Source organism: Anolis carolinensis, chromosome 4 (genome assembly GCF_035594765.1).
Source record: "Anolis carolinensis isolate JA03-04 chromosome 4, rAnoCar3.1.pri, whole genome shotgun sequence".
In the NCBI taxonomy this organism is placed as follows: Eukaryota; Metazoa; Chordata; class Lepidosauria; order Squamata; family Dactyloidae; genus Anolis; species Anolis carolinensis.
In genome coordinates, this window is record NC_085844.1 from 170462727 (window position 1) to 170480583 (window position 17857).

Here is a 17857-nt window from a genome sequence, read left to right on the forward strand (position 1 = left end):
CACTTAGATAGAAAAGGAATCACAGAGGGGTGTTTTAAGAATTTCCTCTTACAGAACTCTCTTTAAATTAGATTTTTTTAAAAAAACAAAGATTGTATTTAATCTACAGAGTTGATGTGTATCTTGTAGATCTGTTTTAAGCAGGATTCAGAATTGTTAGACATGTGTAGAAGGGGAAATAACAAGGGTACATGGTTAAAGTTAATTATTTTAGAAATCGTAAGGTTGCACTCACAGACTACATGGTTGTGAGGGCGAAGTCAGTGTGCAACAAGATACAGAATTACAGAAATCATGGCCATCTACCTAAGCCTTCAAAGGGTTCTTTGAGGTGATGCAAGTATGTCAAGCCGGTAATAATCTTGAAGTGTAAAAGCAATAAATCTGCTTACAGAGAGCCAGTTTCTGTGAAGACATTCTTTGGGGAAGTTCTGTAGTGTAATTTGAGAGCATGTGGCATGCCAATAAACCATTATCCCTATTCATACGGTATCTCTATGAATGGATTTGAATGTGTAAACACAGTCAGCTCTTCATATTTTTATGTTTAACTTTTATGAATTTTATTATTTCTGGATGTGATCGCTTTAGGAAGCTCTAGGTCCTCTAGTGCAACTTTGACATCCTCTGACAGAAATTGACCATAGAGCCACACTGAGGACATGGAGATTTCTAGAGAGGTGTTCCATCAGATTTGAAAGAATTTTTTTAATTCATAGCTTTTCCTGCACTCCTCACCTTAGCTAATGTGGACTGTGGACTGTATATCCCAATTTACCTGTTTTTCCATTCTCTCTTTGAAATGCCTTTGCTCTAGAATTGTTACTTTAAGATCACTGATATCAGGAAGATTTAAAATGTTCTGCTTCTGGTTTTGAGATATTGCTGTATCTGACATCAAGTTTGGTCCCCTGGCTAGAGTCCTGCTGCTAACATTCACACCATTCTCAATATCATAGTGGCCAAAATCATGATAGCGAGGCATGCTAGTGGAACTACACTGACACACAGTCGTCCTTCCATATTTCTTAAATATTCTGTGATGACGGCTACAACTTATGAAAATGTATTACAGTGTTAACACTAGTGCAGCGTTTCTCAACCTGATGACGGCTACAACTTATGAAAATGTATTACAGTGTTAACACTAGTGCAGCATTTCTCAACCTGGTGGTCAGGACCCCTTGGGGGGTCACGAGTGGGGTGTCAAAGGGGTCGCCAAAGACCATCAGGAAGCACATATTTCTGATGGTCTTAGGAACCCCTTTGACAGAGAAGGCTGAAGATCTCTCTGCCTGTCCTTCTCTCCCTTTTTGGAAACAGATGGTGAATCTACCCACCAAAAATCATCTTCCTGCTGTGACTGGATGCAGTGAGAACTACAGTTACCATCATGTTGGGTCAGCCCCCCCCCCCAAACCCCACCAGTATTCAAAATTGGTCATATTGAGTATTTGTGCCAAGTTTGGTCCAGATCCATCAGTTGGGTGCTTATTGCTGTGTAGATGTGGGTGAACTATACTCTCAACCTCTGAGGTCAGTCCCTTCGAAACCCCACCAGTATTTAAAGTTTGGCATGTTGGGTATGTGTGGCAAGTTTACTAGTTCAATCACCAGTTTGGTACAGGGTGCTCTCTGAATGTTGGTGAACTACAACTCCCAGAATTCAAAAACAGCACCCCAACCCTACCAGTATTCAATGTTGGCCATGTAGGTAGTGTGCCAAGTTTGGTGCAGATGCATTGTGGGCTGGGTTCAGAGTGCTATTTGATTGTAGGTTTACTATAAATCCCAGCAACTACAACTCCCAAATGGGCACTTGCTGCAGACTGGCAACTGACACTTGTGGTCCAGAGCCATTACATAGACCACCACTTTGCTCTAGTGATCTACCATGTGCAAGAGTTTTATTGCAGTTAATGGCTTATGTTGCATGTGTAGATTCAATTAATATTTTCTTTTTTATTTAAAGGTTTGAAATTGAAATCGAACCTATTTTTGCAAGTTTAGCTTTATATGATGTAAAAGAAAAGAAAAAGGTGAGTAATTTGCCTGACGTTTACTTCCTTTCCACAGAACGTTAGACGAAGGAGTTACATATACAGTCATGTACAAGTCAATAACATATTTTGGTTGAGGGTAGGTTTTGGGGGCAACATTATGGATTTTGATATGACATTGATAAACCAAGGGGAAAGTGCCAAAGCTGCCCCTGTCCACTGACATTATTTTGCCACCTAGACGTTCAAAAAGGTCAGAAGTGCTTACTTTTAGGCTCTCTCATAATGGACTAAGCTCTCACCTTATACTACTCTGCTCAGAAGTGGTTCCTTTTTTGAGATACACTGCTTTCACTGACTTGAGAATAGATCAATGTGGTTTTGGGGTCATTTTTTGACTAAAATTTCTAAACCTATACATGAATATATAGAATAACAGCATCTCCCTGATTATCAAATGTGAAATGCACTGAAAAGCTGTGGCTAGTTTTTTGTCAGTGCAGTTCAAGAAAACATTATGGAATAAGAACCCGGAGAAATGATGAAAGATAAAATGTAAGAAATCATGGAAGAAGCTGGTTATGACAGGCTGCTTGTGTTCCTTAGGTGCAACTCTGTTTGGTATTCTGCTGAAGCTAATGAATGTCATGCTGGATGTTTCAATTAGATGATTCCTGGACAGGAAATTTGACTTGATGATCTACTGAATTTGCTTCAGTTTTGAATATTTGTGATTACCAAGCCCACTTTTGTACTAAATCATTATTCAATGTTTTATGCGTGAACTAAATAACCCTGGACTTACAATCATTCTTGTGTTTTTCCTTAACTCCTCCTGCATAACCAGAGGACAAATTTTGGTAGGCTTTTATTTTGATTTCCCTAAATCTTGGCTTTTAGTATTTTCCAGATGAGAAATTCTTCAGAGTTTAACAAATTGTACTCAAGATAAACCAAATATTGACTTGTGCAGTTGGGTTGTTCAGCTAAGCATAGTTTGTTGTAAATAGCTTTTGATTAGAAAACGTGATAAGCCAAAATTTAAGGAAAATGAAAACAAACCCTATCATCATTGTTCTCCAGCATCTGAATTGTGGATGATGGATGGCATTGAGAGCATTTAAAATCATATCAGATATGGAAGATTCCAGTGAGTGCACATCATGACAAATCACATGATACGTGATTGCTGTAGAATGACGGAAAGTATTTCATTGACCTTTAGCTTCAGCCATTGAAATGAGAATATCAGCTGTCTGATCAACTGGAAATTATATTTTGTTATCATATGGGAAAAAGGAAATCAGTAAAAAGCAAAAATGATAGCAGTCTGTTCAATTGGCATGTTTCAAGAACACATGACACATGAGATAGAAAAAAACATATATTTGACTCCATTGTCAGTGGATAATAAAATATCTACAACCATTGCTCTCAACTGTTGTTCCTCCTGGTGTTTTTTACTTCAACTCCCAGAGGCCCCAGCCAACATGACTGACAGTTCTGAAGTCTAAAACCTCTGGAGGGACAAAGAAAAGTGAAGAACAGACATTCACATGTGTTTTTTATGCTATGCATGCTATATAGTCTGACCCTAGGACTAAGACAAAGGTTAATGTTTATTTCTTTGCAGCATCTCCCACAATGACTATCCCACTAAACTATTTTTAAAACATTTTAAACCCAGAGTGGTGTTTAAAAGTGATTTCCTGAGCTATTCATACTCAGATCTGCTACCAGTAGACCAGAGACATTATTAGGCAAAACCGAGTTTGCAGCTCTTAGATTTGATCCCTTTTCCATTTTTAAAAATCTATCCTGTTATTTAACATTTGTCACTCGATACTGGACATACTGCTATGTCCAGATGCTTCAGTTTTGTAGAAACAAACAAAAACGCTATACTCAAACTATACAGTGCAGTGTTACGCTTTCATATTTCTGCATATGTCCCAAGAGCGTTTATTTAGTTTTTCAGCAGAAGCATTTGTGTTTCTGCAAGAGCAAATGTTCACAAAAATTCAAGTTAATTTAGCTGGTTTTGGCACCATATTGGTGTGCGTCTGTAAAAAAGCTTTCCAGACAGTCAGATGGAATCTAAGCATCCTGCAAAATACTTTATTTATCAAGCTGTCAACTTGGTCTAGATGATTCTCTTCCAAATTTGCTGCAATTTCTGCAAACCCATTGAAGCTATAAATTCACAGTGGTTTCTGCAAGTCCATTGAAGCTGTGGCAGCAGCTCTGAGAAATGGCCAGCTCAGTAAAACATTTAAACACTTTGGGTTAAACGTGCTTTATCTGAGTGCCCCAAAATTTCCTGGTTTCATGGTGTTTGGCCAATATTTTCATTAGTCCATACTTTAAGCAGTTGGATGCAAAGGAGGCCAACTTTCAGTGAATCATTTCAGTTTAAATGACCTAGTAATTGTCATGCTTGTACTAGTTTAGTTTCTTTCTTTGGTACATTATACTTTCCTATAGTTTTGTGGTGTTTTATGGTTACATTTTAAATAGGCATGAACAAGTATACAGTATATTTTGTGCATAATAAAAAACAAACCACAGAAAACTTAGTTACCTCTAGACTGGACTATTGCAATGTGCTCTACGTGGGGCTGCCTTTGAAGATGGCCCGGAAATTACAACTAGTACAGCGTTCGGCAGCCAGGCTTCTAACCGGAGCGAATTACAGGGCGCGTTCAACGCCTCTGTTTAAGGAGCTTCACTGGCTGCCATTTACTTTCCAGGCCCAATTCAAGGTGCAGGTTATCACCTACAAAGCCCTAAACGGTTTGGGACCCACCTACCTTAGAGACCGCATCTCCCTCTATGAACCCACACGTTCTCTTCGCTCGTCGGGGGAGGCCCTTCTCTCGCTCCCACCACCCTCACAGTCACGGTTGGTGGGGACAAGAGAGAGGGCCTTCTCCGTCGTGCCCCCCCGGCTTTGGAACTCTCTACCTAGAGAGATCAGGCAGGCCCCTACCCTCCTCTCCTTCCGGAAGAGCTTAAAAGCCTGGCTCTTCCAAAAGGCCTTCGATGTTTAGTTGTTGCTGAATTGATCTATCTGTCCATTCCATAATAGTCCCATTGTTGTTGTCTTGCCATTTTATACCGCGCTTTATTGTCCATTCAACTTGAGTTTTCCTTTTCCCATTTCGTAACACTCTGTATTTTGCCTGGGATCTACGAATTAGTCTCCTGTTTTTAACACTGTATCCTGCTTGTTGATTTTAATGATTGTTTTTATTGATTTTGATGTTTTTTTTTTTTTTTTTACTGGGATAATTGTTTTATTGCTTTGTTACTGTTATTTGTTTGTTTTATCGGGTCTGGCCCCATGTAAGCCGCCCCGAGTCCCTTCGGGGAGATGGGGCGGGGTATAAAAATTAAGTTATTATTATTATTATTATTATTATAAAACACAATACTATAGGGAAGGATATGTATGGTCTGCTGTGATACAGGTAATATGGAAAGAAAAACTGTTGTCCATAGTGGGCCGATGTGCCATGAATTAGTGTAAGATTTTAAAATTTAAATTCAGAGACTTAAAGTATGTAATGGTCTGTAATCACCTGATATCTTTGTTCAGATTTCAGAGAACTTCTATTTTGATTTAAATTCAGAACAAATGAAAGGCATGTTGCGTCCCCATGTTCCACCTGCTGCCATAACCACATTGGCTCGGTCAGCTATTTTTTCTATTACATATCCCTCTCAAGATGTCTTCTTAGTAATCAAGGTAAGAGATTAAGTATATATGATACCTTTGTATGCTTTTGCAGATAATAAACTACAATGTATGATTAGTAGTACATGATTTAAATCCCACTGAATTCAGTGTAGCCACTGAATGTCTAAGAATGCATCTACACTATGGAATTAATGCAGTTTGACATCACATTAACTGCCATGGCTCAATGCTATGGAATCATGGGAACTGTAGTTTAATGGGACTTTGGCATAAATAGGAGTATAGCTAAACCTGGCAATTCTAACTGGATGCCCCCCCAAGAGGGTCTTCCTCCAGGGGCAAACCAAGAATGGGCAACTTGGAAGTCCCTGAACAGACTCAGAAGCGGAGTGGGCAGATCAAAAGACAACTTGGCAAGGTGGCACTACCTGGAGGAATCCTCCACCTTGTGTGACTGTGGAGATGAACAAACAACTCAGCATATGTATGCTTGCCCACAATGCCCTGCCTCATGTACGGAGGAGGAGTTGTTTAAAGCTACAGACAATGCGGTTGCTGTTGCCCGCTTTTGGTCCAAAACTATTTAGTTGCTTGTGATTTCTTTTTTTTTTAATTTTATTTTTATTTCCATTATTTGAAATGTACAATGCTTTTGACACGAAATAAAATAAAGGAGTATAGTGTCTAAATCCAAGGAAGTCATACTGTCCTTCTATTCTGCCTTGGTCAGAGCTCACCTGGAATCACACTGTGTCTAATTTTGGACACCGCAATTGAAGGGAGATGTTGACAAGCTAGATTGTGTTCAGAGGAGAGTGACTAAAACAATCAAGGGTCTGGAGAAGAAGCCGCATGAGGAGCGGCTGAAAGAGCTGGGCATGTTTAGCCTGCAGAAGAGAAGGCTGAGAGGAGACATGATGAGGGCCATGTATAAATATGTGAGGGGAAGTCATAGGGAGGAGGGAGCCAGATTGTTTTCTGCTGCCCTGGAGCCTAGGACGTGGAACAGTGGCTTCAAACTACAGGAAAGGAGATTCCACCTGAACATTAGGAAGAATTTCCTCACTGTGAGAGCTGTTCAGCAGTGGAACTCTGCCCCGATGTGAGGTAGAAGCTCCTTCTTTAGAGGCTTTTAAGCAGAGGCTGGATGGCCATCTGTTGTGGGTATTTTGAATGCAATTTCTCTGCTTCTTGGCAAGGAGTTGGACTGGATGGCCCACAAGATCTCTTCCAACTCTATGATGCTATGAGACACTAGCACTCTTTCACAGAGAAGGCTAAAGACCTTGTAAAACTACAAATGCCACTGACTAGTGATATTACTGAAGCCCTGAAAAAAATTGTGGAAAGAGAGCAATACCTCAGCATGGGAAAAGTCAGATAGGAGAGTCATAGTGTGATTGAGTTCTTGCAAGAAAAAAAAAGTTTCCCAATGGCTTTGAAAATGTGCAATAATTGAGATTCACATTGCATTGTCCCCAACTGGCCAAGCAAGAGGGAAGGCTTATTGATGGCAGCTTAAGAGGAAATTCTCTCCTCAAATTTTACACACATCTCATTGCGTAGTTTCTGAAGCCCGAATCTGCATATATTCACAGCAGTTGATTTTTACAAGATGAGAGAAAAAGATTAACACCATGCAGCTGAGACCAATGTTTAACTGAAAGAGCTTTCCTTGCACGTTAATGCTTGTAAACTCAATGAGATGATCCTAGTTATCAGTCATTTGTAGAAAATGGTGCTCAGATTTTGCTCTGTTCAAAGGAAAAGGACGCAAGCAAGGCAAATATGACGGAAAAGCAGATTGTGGTATATCACAGGTGGCAGGGTTTACTATATATATATTTCTTATAATGTTAATTTTGAAATTGCTACTAGTCTTGGTTAGCCATCTGTCTTTTTGCATTGTAATCTGGATCCCACGCCACATTTGGCGGTGTTAGAACAAACTTTTGTAGAAATGCCTTTGCTACCAAAGCCTAACCATACACGGCCTGCTCTGGAGCTACATGCATACCCAGCTGGTAGATAGTTAGTATCACTGTCCTTGAAGTTACAATATCTTTTCTTGAATAAAAGGCAGCTCTGCTCTGATTTGGAGAAGTTGAATTTTATTGAATCCTTTCACTTCCACTATTAGGTTACCTGGCAGCATTTTGCTGTTTGTGGTCCAAAACAAGATGGTGGCTTATTGCTTTCCATATACAAAAGTGGCGAAGTGGGTTAAACCCTTGTGCCAGCAGGACTTCTGACCAACAGGTCGGTGGTTTGAATCTGGGGAGATTGGGTGAGCTCCCCCTGTCAGCTCCAGCAGGGACATGAGAGAAGCCTCCCACAAGGATGATAAAACATCAAACATCTGGATGTCCCTTGGGTAACATCCTTGCAGACGGCCAATTCTCTCATACCAGAAGCGTCTTGCAGTTTCTCAAGTCACTCCTGACATAAAAAAATGTACAAAAGTTGTCCAAAAGGACAAACGAAGATTTTTTATTGATCGTTTACCCACCACATCTGAAGGAAGCAGTTCCAGAGAGATGACATTGCATGTAAAATGGAAGGGCCAACTCTGGTCCCCAGAACTGAGCAACACCTACAAGTCAGAAAGTCCTGACAATCTCAGTTTGATGTTGGAATTACTTGGGAACACTGGACGTATAATATCCAGCACCATATGTTGAACATGCAGCATCCTTTTTTACAGCGAACAAGATACCTGCACAGAATCATAAGTTTATATAGCTAGTTGACTTAGACGGATAAGGCTGTCTGGAAACATGGACATGCTTAGGCTCTATGAATACATGTCTTTCACACGTGCTGATTTTATTACCCACTCCTGTGTATTTCAACAAGCAATATCTGAAAGGACATGATTTGTTCTTGTTTTTTGTATGGCAGAGTTGTTTTTCTGGGGTTCTAGCAATTCCACAGTATGGTCATATTTGGCTGACATCAAATGTCAGCTGAATTGCATTCTCTGAAGGATAATGCTCATAGATAAGCAAATGGAAGAAGTAAAGATGGACATTGTTTAATAAACTGGGAAAATGTGGTTCTCTCTCTCTGTCACGCTCAGGCAACGGAGCACTAAGAACCAAGCACGGAGGCCAAATACAATCTAATATCTTTATTACAGAAATATTAAAGTAGAATAAAAACAAGTAGAAAATGTAGAAAAGACCTTTCAAAGAAGGTCAAATATAGTCCAGAAATATATTGTCCAATATATAATATTAGAGTTCAAAGTTGTAATCCCAAAACCGAAACACACTCTATTTCCAAGCCGTAGAGTGGGGAAAGGTCCAAAGTGTTTCTAAAGTTCAAAGTAAGTCCAAAGCGAGACTGAAGACAAGGCTAGATACTTGAGACAAAATCCAAGGCTGAAAACACGACGAGATAGTTCTTGAAAACTTGACAAGGCAAGGCAAGGCACGGCAAGGCATTATTGCTTAAAGATAATATACTTTCAAAAATTATTAATACACTGTACCTTCTTTTTAACTATGTACATGTCTTATCTTTTTTTAGCTGGAAAAAGTATTACAGCAGGGAGATATTGGGGAGTGTGCAGAGCCATATATGATTTTAAAAGAAGCAGACACTGCAAAGGTATGCTGTTTTGATGGCTATGCAGTTACTGACAGTGAATTTTTAAATATATTATTGCATTAATTAACCAGTGTAAGGCAATTAACAAGATGTGGTTCATATGGAAGTCTAGTGTATGAAGTATATCCAGAATCTGGAAATATTACCACTTTGAGACTACAATTGTCAGATGGCTGTGTTGGACTGGGGAACTATAGTACATAAAGGTAACTTTTCCATAAACTGGTTATATGCAGTAGCAATGGCAGTTAAGTGCTTTTGTATCAATGGAATAGTCAATCCATGCTTAATGTTAATTCAAACTTTAGGAGAGGTATTCAAAGTGCCGATTCAATTTGGAGATAAAGTTTTCAGCCTTTAGAGCTCAGATTAAAATGTGGAACATACGCATCGCTGCATTGATATGAGATCTACAGGCCACCACTGCCCAGCTTGATTAACTTAGTAGTGAAAGTCATTCAGTACCAGAATGGATAGACAAGAAGAGTTTCCTAACCTGCTCAAGTAGATTTAGTGGGAGGAACTAAAGGTAAGAGGTGAGATCATTCCATTTTTCTTCTTTCCTGTTCTGTTGACATCAGAAGAGTTGTATTCATTCATTACTTGCACAAATAAAACTAGGTTTAATGGTGCTGCGTGAGAGAAATAGTTGGTTCCATTTATATAAGAGACACACTGTCTCTCAGCTGTATTGTGTGGATAAAATTAGATACATTTAGTTAACTTTCTTGAGCTCTTAACATGTGCCTAGAGGGGATTCTCCGTAAGTGAGAGTAATAATTTGATCTTTCTGTGCCTTCCAGCCTGCAGCAGCTCTCATTTGTTTGGTGGCAGAAGATGATATCTTCTGTAGCTTATAATCATTCAGAAAAACACTTTGGGAATTCTCTTGAGTTCTATTATTGCCTTAATTGCAAATACTTTGATTGTCACTTTTGCCCACAGGCAGTTCTCTTCATACAACGATGCATATTTAAACCACTTTAAAAAGGGAGGTTTTAAAGGTTCATTACATTCCTCAGCAGAATAGCTGGAAAAATCTTTAATTAGAGCATGAATAGATCCTTTGTGACTGCGATTGAATATTTCAGCATATTGTGGCTTTGTGTACGGATTTTTAATCTTATGGCTGACTACTGGAATCCTAAAATCTCACCAAAAATATATGGATAAATGGGTGGCCGAAATACATCAAACTGAAAAGCTAGAAGAGTATTCTGTAGGCAGCATGTTTAATAATAATAATAATAATAATAATAATAATAATAATAATAATAACAACAACAACTTTATTCTTATATCCCACCAACCATCTCCCCGAAGGGACTTGGGGCAGCTTACACAGGGACAACCCCGACCAATAACATAGCAAAACATTACATACGGAAAATTTAACAGTAATTTAAAACATATCAACACTAAACAAAAACGACCTAACATGACATAACATTTTACTAGCTCTTACAATCAGGATGGTTTCCCCCTAATTTTTAGGTGAAATTATTCTTCTGAAATATGAATCTATTTGCTTTCTAGTGGTTTCCTGTAATTTGACACCTTTATTTCTGATGATTTAAAATATACAACCTTTGATTCACTTGAAGTGTAAAATGCTTTAGCAATTCAAGCATTTTGGATAAGGAATGCTCCCATAGTAGTGTTCATAGACAGGTGCCAAAGTTTTAATTTCAAAAATTGCATCTGTATTTTAATGAATATTAGTTCAAAATGTTTCAAAATACAAATGTGTGTGTGTGTGTATGATGCATTGGTTACACATTTTATTCATTCATTCACTTATTTATTAATTGGCTTTTGCAGAACAAAGAAAAGCTAGAAAAACTGAGAAGCCAGTCAGAGCAGTTTTGCCAAAGGCTTGGCAGATATCGCATGCCTTTTGCATGGACAGCCATTCATTTAATGAATATAGTCAGCAGCGCTGGAAGTTTGGAGAGAGACTCTACAGAAGTGGAAATTCCCACAGGAGGTAGGTATCTAAATGTGTTCGATGATGCCAGTTAATCTTAGATCCAAATTAAAAGTGGTGATCTTCATGCATTTGAAAGAACACTTTTTAAGGAAAAGAAAATGTGGACTCTTGATCCACATTGTGTTCCCAGCTTCTGTGCCTTGACTTTCCTTGTGCCCAGCACATTCAGTTTAACATCCCCCACATGTTCATTCAGGGACTGCACTGTCTTGAAACTGTATTATGTGATGTACTCACATATTGTCAGACTTCTTTGTAGAAAACTATACAATCTGATCATTGTATCATTCCTTGTTTAATTCTTCAGCCATGCACCTTTGTATATAATTTTTTTTTACTTCTCACTCAAACCATCTTGACATTTTCTTGTAAAAAGCTGTTGCTTGCTTAAAAACTGTACTCAAACCACAGTATGCATCCTCTTTTCATTACTGATTGCTAGGTTGATGCTTCATCATTTAGCTGTAACTTTTTCTTTAGTCTATCTTAATCAGTACAAGGGCAACTTGTGTTTTTGGACAACTTCTCCCCAAATGTTTAAGTCAACATAGCAGTGATCATGCTAGTTGAGGGAATGTATGTGTTGTGACCCCAAAAAGTAATCCACCAAAGCTGTGGTATTCATTTGGATTGCTAGTCTCTCAGGAGAGGTCATGGCATGTCTGTATCCCATATTATATTTGCACACATGTTCATGCTAAATAAATATGAAATGTGTGCAGCTGTTACTTGTTGCCTATAAATGTTGTCTCTAGATTAACTTATAAATAAGAGTAAATGCTTTGAAATCAATGGGATATCAATGGAATATAAGCAGCTTGTAGTTAAGACATGACTGAGATTTTTGAGTCTATTCTATGTTTGTCTTTAATGCTGTGGGTTGGATACAGATATATGATAATTGAATTCCAGAAGCAATATTTATCCATCTGTTGTTCCCTCTTCAACTCCTCAGTTTCCTGATTATTATTTAGAGGACTGAGAGACCCACCAGAACATCATGAGAGGAAAAGTACAAGGCTGCATAAATAAAGAGGAATCAGCAAGGAATATGTCTCCCTTCTTTTGAAGGGAGTCAAATCAGACTCTACTCTGGTACACTGCCTACCTCTTGGGTCTGAGATATGTTGTATAAGTTACCTATCCCTAAAAATGGATCATGTCAACCTTGCCCCTCGATATTATTATTATTATTCCCCAACCTCCCTGTTATCATAAACAGAAGGAGTCCTTCTAACCACAAAAAGTGTGGGTTGGATCTAACCCAATGTATGTAACCGCTAAACTATCGGCATGTATAGAAAGAATGCCAAATTTATAGTGATTATTGCCCCTGGAGGGCTATTAGTCGTAGGCTATTAGTAGCTCTCCTGTTATTGTTGAATTTCAACTCTCATTTGCTCTGGCCAGCATATGGATTGCAACATTTGGAGGGTCACATGTTTCCTATCCCTGTATGAATTTTGACAGGATTTTGTTTCTCTATCAGGTTTGGTGCACAACATGCATGTTTATTAGCACTTTTTTGCCTATTCATCCCCTCATGCAGCCTTTGTATTAAGGGTGAAATGAAAAGGACAAGCCTGTAATAACAAATAGGTTTATTTTTCAAGGATTTTACTCATAACCCATCTGTTCTGCTTTTGGAAACCAGGCTGCTCTGTCTGTGAGAGTGTTACAGGCTGATGAGCATTTTCCAGAGGAGTGAATTAATCGTTGTGGACTTCACAGCTCATCTGAAACTGCTGTTCAGCATCTTTCCCCCCAAACCCTTTGAAAACTGCCAACTTCATCATTTTTTGTGGCAGGAAAAAAGCATAAATCTCCTCATGATAAAGACTTTTATAATAGGCACAAGGCACTGGGGTACGGTTGCTGTGAGAGGAGCAAAAGTATTGAGCTGTGCTTCATGGTTTTCTAATGCCTCAGGAGAGCAATTATCTTAGCATAACTACCTATTCTGACTTGCCTTTCCCATAATTTCAGACTAGTCTTTCTAAAATAGATCTAGTTTATTTTCCTTTTATTTTCCTGTTTTCATTGTTAAAGAGCGCAAAGGATCTTGGTCAGAGAGAAGGAATTCTAGCATCGTTGGCAGACGTTCCTTGGAAAGGACCACTAGTGGGGATGAAGCCTGCAACTTGACTAACTTCAGACCAGCAACTCTCACAGTGACAAACTTCTTTAAACAGGTATTTCAACCCTTATCCTTATGCCATTGACACCATCTTACTTAGAGTGGCATGCACATCTTTATCCTAGAAGTATTACTATTAAAAATAATCAGTCTCAACTGCGCAAAGTTCTATTAGATCTAGGTAAGATTTAAGGCTTGTTCATGAACTTGGATTAGCCTTGCCTATTCACTCTAATAATACTTTGGCAGCAAGTGGCATTTCTCTCTACAGTCATATCCAGGACATAGAATGTAGGTTGTGAGCGGTTGATAGTGTTGCGTTATGGTTGGGGGGGAAACATAAATGTTTAAAGCAATGTCAAAACCAACAGTTATAATCCATGCAAGGTGAGTACCAGTATGAGTTCACACTGAATTTCAATTGATGAATTGATTCTGAAATTACAGTCTTACATAGGAGAGCCAGTATGCTGAGTGGTTAAGAGTGTTGAGTTAGAACTGAGTTCATCCCATAACCATGAACCATAAACCAATAATTCTATCTTAGCTTAACTTCACATAGAGCTGGCCCTGAGCATCCGTGGATTTAACCATCCATATTTAAATATTTTTTCCATATTATATAAGGGACACCATTTTACTGTACCATTGCATATAATAGGCCTTCAGCATCCATGGATTTTGGTATTGACAGAGGGGTCCTAGAACCAAACCACATCAGATACTAAAGACCCACGGTAGTTTAATTTGTGTAAAATGGGATGAAATGTAGTGGTAAATTGAAGTACAATGCCTTATTGTGGCAGTCACACTTCAAGATGACCCTAAAAATGGAGTGGCTATGTTGAGCTATACTAATTCTCCTCCAGCCACTGTGAGAATTGAAGCTAAATTTAGAGGGAACAAGAGCATCCAAGTAGTGAGAGTAAAGTTGTAGATAATGTCAGTTTCAACATGAGCTTTGCACCCATTACACTTTTGTGTGAAAGGAGAGAAAACTGTACATTGCCTTGGTCTCCTTAGAAACAACATAGAATACAAATAATATTGGAAGAAGAAAAGTAAGATTCTGATTTGAATAAGGTTGATTTAGTAAATAATCTTCTCCCATGTTTTGGATGTCAACTCACACGCTCCTTCACCATTGTCCCTATTAGCTGGGACTGGCAATACTCCAAAACATCTCTAGGGCATAATGTTGAAGAATAAATCCATAGCCTTCCAAGAACCAAAAGTGTTGGACTTGATTGGGAAATAGGTGTAGATCTTAAAACAATTTATGTCGAGGCATGTCCTCTTCTAAATGAAAAGAATTAGACTGTAGTATTGTACCACATCCTCAATATCTTTCTGCTAGAACTCAAAGTGAATGTGATGAACGGTGTACAGTATTGTGCTTCCTGGTGAATGTCAAAACAAATTTTAAGTTCTTACAAATACAAAAATCAACTTGGAAGTGCATTAACAAGGCTTGTGGAAATTTCTGAAACCGAGGGGAATACAGATTTCAAACAAATTGTGAAAAATAGTGGAATAGAATCATAGAATCATAGAGTTGGAAGAGACCTCATGGGCCATCCAACCCCCTGCCAAGAAGCAGGAAAATCACATTCATTAGTGGAAATGTTTTTAATTTGAATTTTTATACAAGTTCCAGAATTTCACCTTTCTTGGTAAGGAACAAGGAGCATATATATTTACCTTATGTGATTCAAAGTTTGTGTGGATAATAGTAGGGCCACACATCCTAATTCTGCAGGCTCTGTTAGATCCTATATTCCCGACCCCACCTCCTTCTCATGTGTTTCGTAGGAGGTTCGGAAATGGTGAAAATGATGTATGCAGTCGCATCTTCATGAAGTAGAGATTTTTAATGGTTTGGGATTCTAACTTGCACAGAGAGACTGTTTTCATATAACACCTTTTGTTGCATGTGGATAAGTGAAACTGTGGATAACTGATCCCACAGATATGGAGGCCATGTTGTATTGTGTACAGCAGCTAATAAAAGGAAGAAGACGTCTCACCTAGCTGTGGAATTCCAGGATGCCATTAAATACTATCTAATCAGTCTGCTCTTTCAAGGATGAAGGCTTTGCAGAGATTATGCAAGATTAATGTTTCTTTGTGGCAACATTAATGAGGTGGTCAGTACTCTGACCTACTAACCTAAAAACTTTGTTTTTACAGTTCCTTGCTTCTTGCTTCTTTTTAAAAAAGGAAACCACATGTGATTTTTTAAAAAAAGAGTTTTGAGATAATAGTTTATTTATTTATTTATTTATTTATTTATTTATTACATGCATTTATACCCCGCCCTTCTCCCCGAGGGGACTCAGAGCGGTTTACATTCTGCCACGAGGGCCAGCAACAAATATACTATAAAACAAGACAATTAAAACATGATAAAAAGTATACAAAAATTAAAACACTGCAAGGCAGCGATGTTGCACCATCCTCAGTCAATTCAATACTGCTACAATTACAGATTTGCGACCCGATTACATCAGCCAATGAGCTTATTCGCTGAATGCCTGGGTGCAGAGCCAAGTTTTTAGTTTTCTTCTAAATCCCAGGAGGGATGGGTTTGCCGGATATCGCTGTGGTTGTGAATAAAATACCTATAAATGGCATGACAAGATTAAGACATTCATATTTTAAACAGAAAATTGAAATACATGTATTATCTTTTTCAACTTGTTATTCAATGTTTTCCAAACTATTTCTGTGTTTAATACTGAATCTTATTATATTATTTGGTGAGCTATTTTAAATATAAGTGAATAATATTCAAAATCCAGTTGAATAATGTATACGATCTAAAGTGAATAAAATTAAAAGAGAATGAAATTAAGGGAGCACTATGAACAGTTTTTCCATTATTAGCTGAGTGAAACAATATATGGTAATTCTTACCTTTGAAATATTCAGCTGTTTGGCCTAAATAATATAACAATGGTTGAAACCAATAGTTCAATAGAAATCTATTGTCTATATGCTTTCTTCTCCAAACACATTTTACATAGAAGGGACTTTAAAAACCACATCAACTGATGGAATATTTTATGATGCCTGTTCTTGTATGTGAAGCCGGCGTAAGAGGGTGCATAGCATACAGTATGTTGTTAAATTTCTCACATTGATATATTTTAATAGGCAAATCTATGGATTTCTAGCTGCAGGTTACTGCTCCAGTGAAGTCTCACTGAATTCTCAGTAAAGTCTTCTGCAGTGTGGGATTCATTATTACAATGTTAAAAAAGAAAAATTCTTCGTATTTTTAATTTTGCTGCTTGGTTCTGCAGTGCTATTGCAGAGTCAATGATCTTGATGCTCCTCTTGGTGAGTAAGGAATAAGTGCTGAACCAAGTGGAGATGAACTGATCAGTTTAAGAGAGGAAATACAGCTATACAACACTATTCACTTAAAATCGAATACAGGCTCTTTAACCATTCCATTCCAGAGTGAAGTCAGTCTGATTTTTTAAAGTTGGAACTTTATTCTACTTGTGGCCTGTTTAAAAAGTAAAGGCTGACTCTTGTTATGAATATGACAAAAAAGGAGGCCATTATTTACATACTGAGGATATCATAAATATATTGCTAATTATTATTTATTATACAAGAAATTCTTTGAAGACCTACAATATAAAGAAAGACAAGACATGTGAAAAGGAGTTGGTTTCTCCTAAGAACACAGTTGACAATGTTTGTATATCTTTATTTTTAATTGACAATAGGAGGGTGACCGTCTGAGTGATGAGGACTTGTACAAGTTTCTTGCAGATATGAGAAGGCCATCTTCTGTTCTACGGAGGCTGAGACCTATTACAGGTATTTTTTTGATTGTTTGGGAACTATTATGGTGTCTAGTACTTGCATTTAGTTCAGAGGTGTAACAAACAACTTTGACTGATACTGAGACAAGACAGAGGCACTCTTGATCAGTCGTAAGTCCAAACAGGATATAGGGTTACAGCCTGTGTTGTATGGGGTCACTGTTGTTGTTTATGATTTGAGCGATTATTATATGTTACTATTATTAGGTTAGGTCTTTGTATGTAAGGCATTTAATTTTGCCATAATTATGTTGGAAACCTCTTTGAGTCCCCATTTGGGGGGGGGGGGAGGAGAAAAGTGGTATACAAATTAAGTAAATAAATAATAAATAAATAGTAAAATGTATTCGAAAGATGTGGTCAAGATGTGGTCCACTTTTATATCCAAGTTTAAGTGATTCAAACCCTCCAAGTGCCCCCTGCCCCAGTTCTACAATATAATGTAGTTATTTCACTGAAATAACAGTGTTGAAACATACGGTGAGTGTTTGACTTTTTGAAATGGGACAAATTTGAATTTATTTATGTAGAATTTATTAATAAATAGAAAAGACAACCATCTTAATATCTGTTTGCAGA

General features: G+C 38.0%; 1 protein-coding gene across 15 annotated transcripts in view; it reads left to right on the forward strand.

The window, feature by feature from the left end:
* Positions 1 to 17857, forward strand: part of dock7 (dedicator of cytokinesis 7) — a 144537-nt gene that overhangs the window by 40030 nt on the left and 86650 nt on the right. For all 15 annotated transcript variants that reach the window (XR_010005395.1, XR_010005396.1, XR_010005394.1 and 12 more), the window contains exons 8-13: positions 1973 to 2039; positions 5599 to 5748; positions 9232 to 9312; positions 11134 to 11299; positions 13352 to 13494; positions 17180 to 17273. Coding sequence is in view for 11 of the 15 variants with exons in the window: in XM_062978244.1 (XP_062834314.1) it covers positions 1973 to 2039; positions 5599 to 5748; positions 9232 to 9312; positions 11134 to 11299; positions 13352 to 13494; positions 17180 to 17273 (701 nt within the window). In the remaining 4 variants the exon portion in view is untranslated. The remainder of the gene's footprint in view (positions 1 to 1972; positions 2040 to 5598; positions 5749 to 9231; positions 9313 to 11133; positions 11300 to 13351; positions 13495 to 17179; positions 17274 to 17857) is intronic.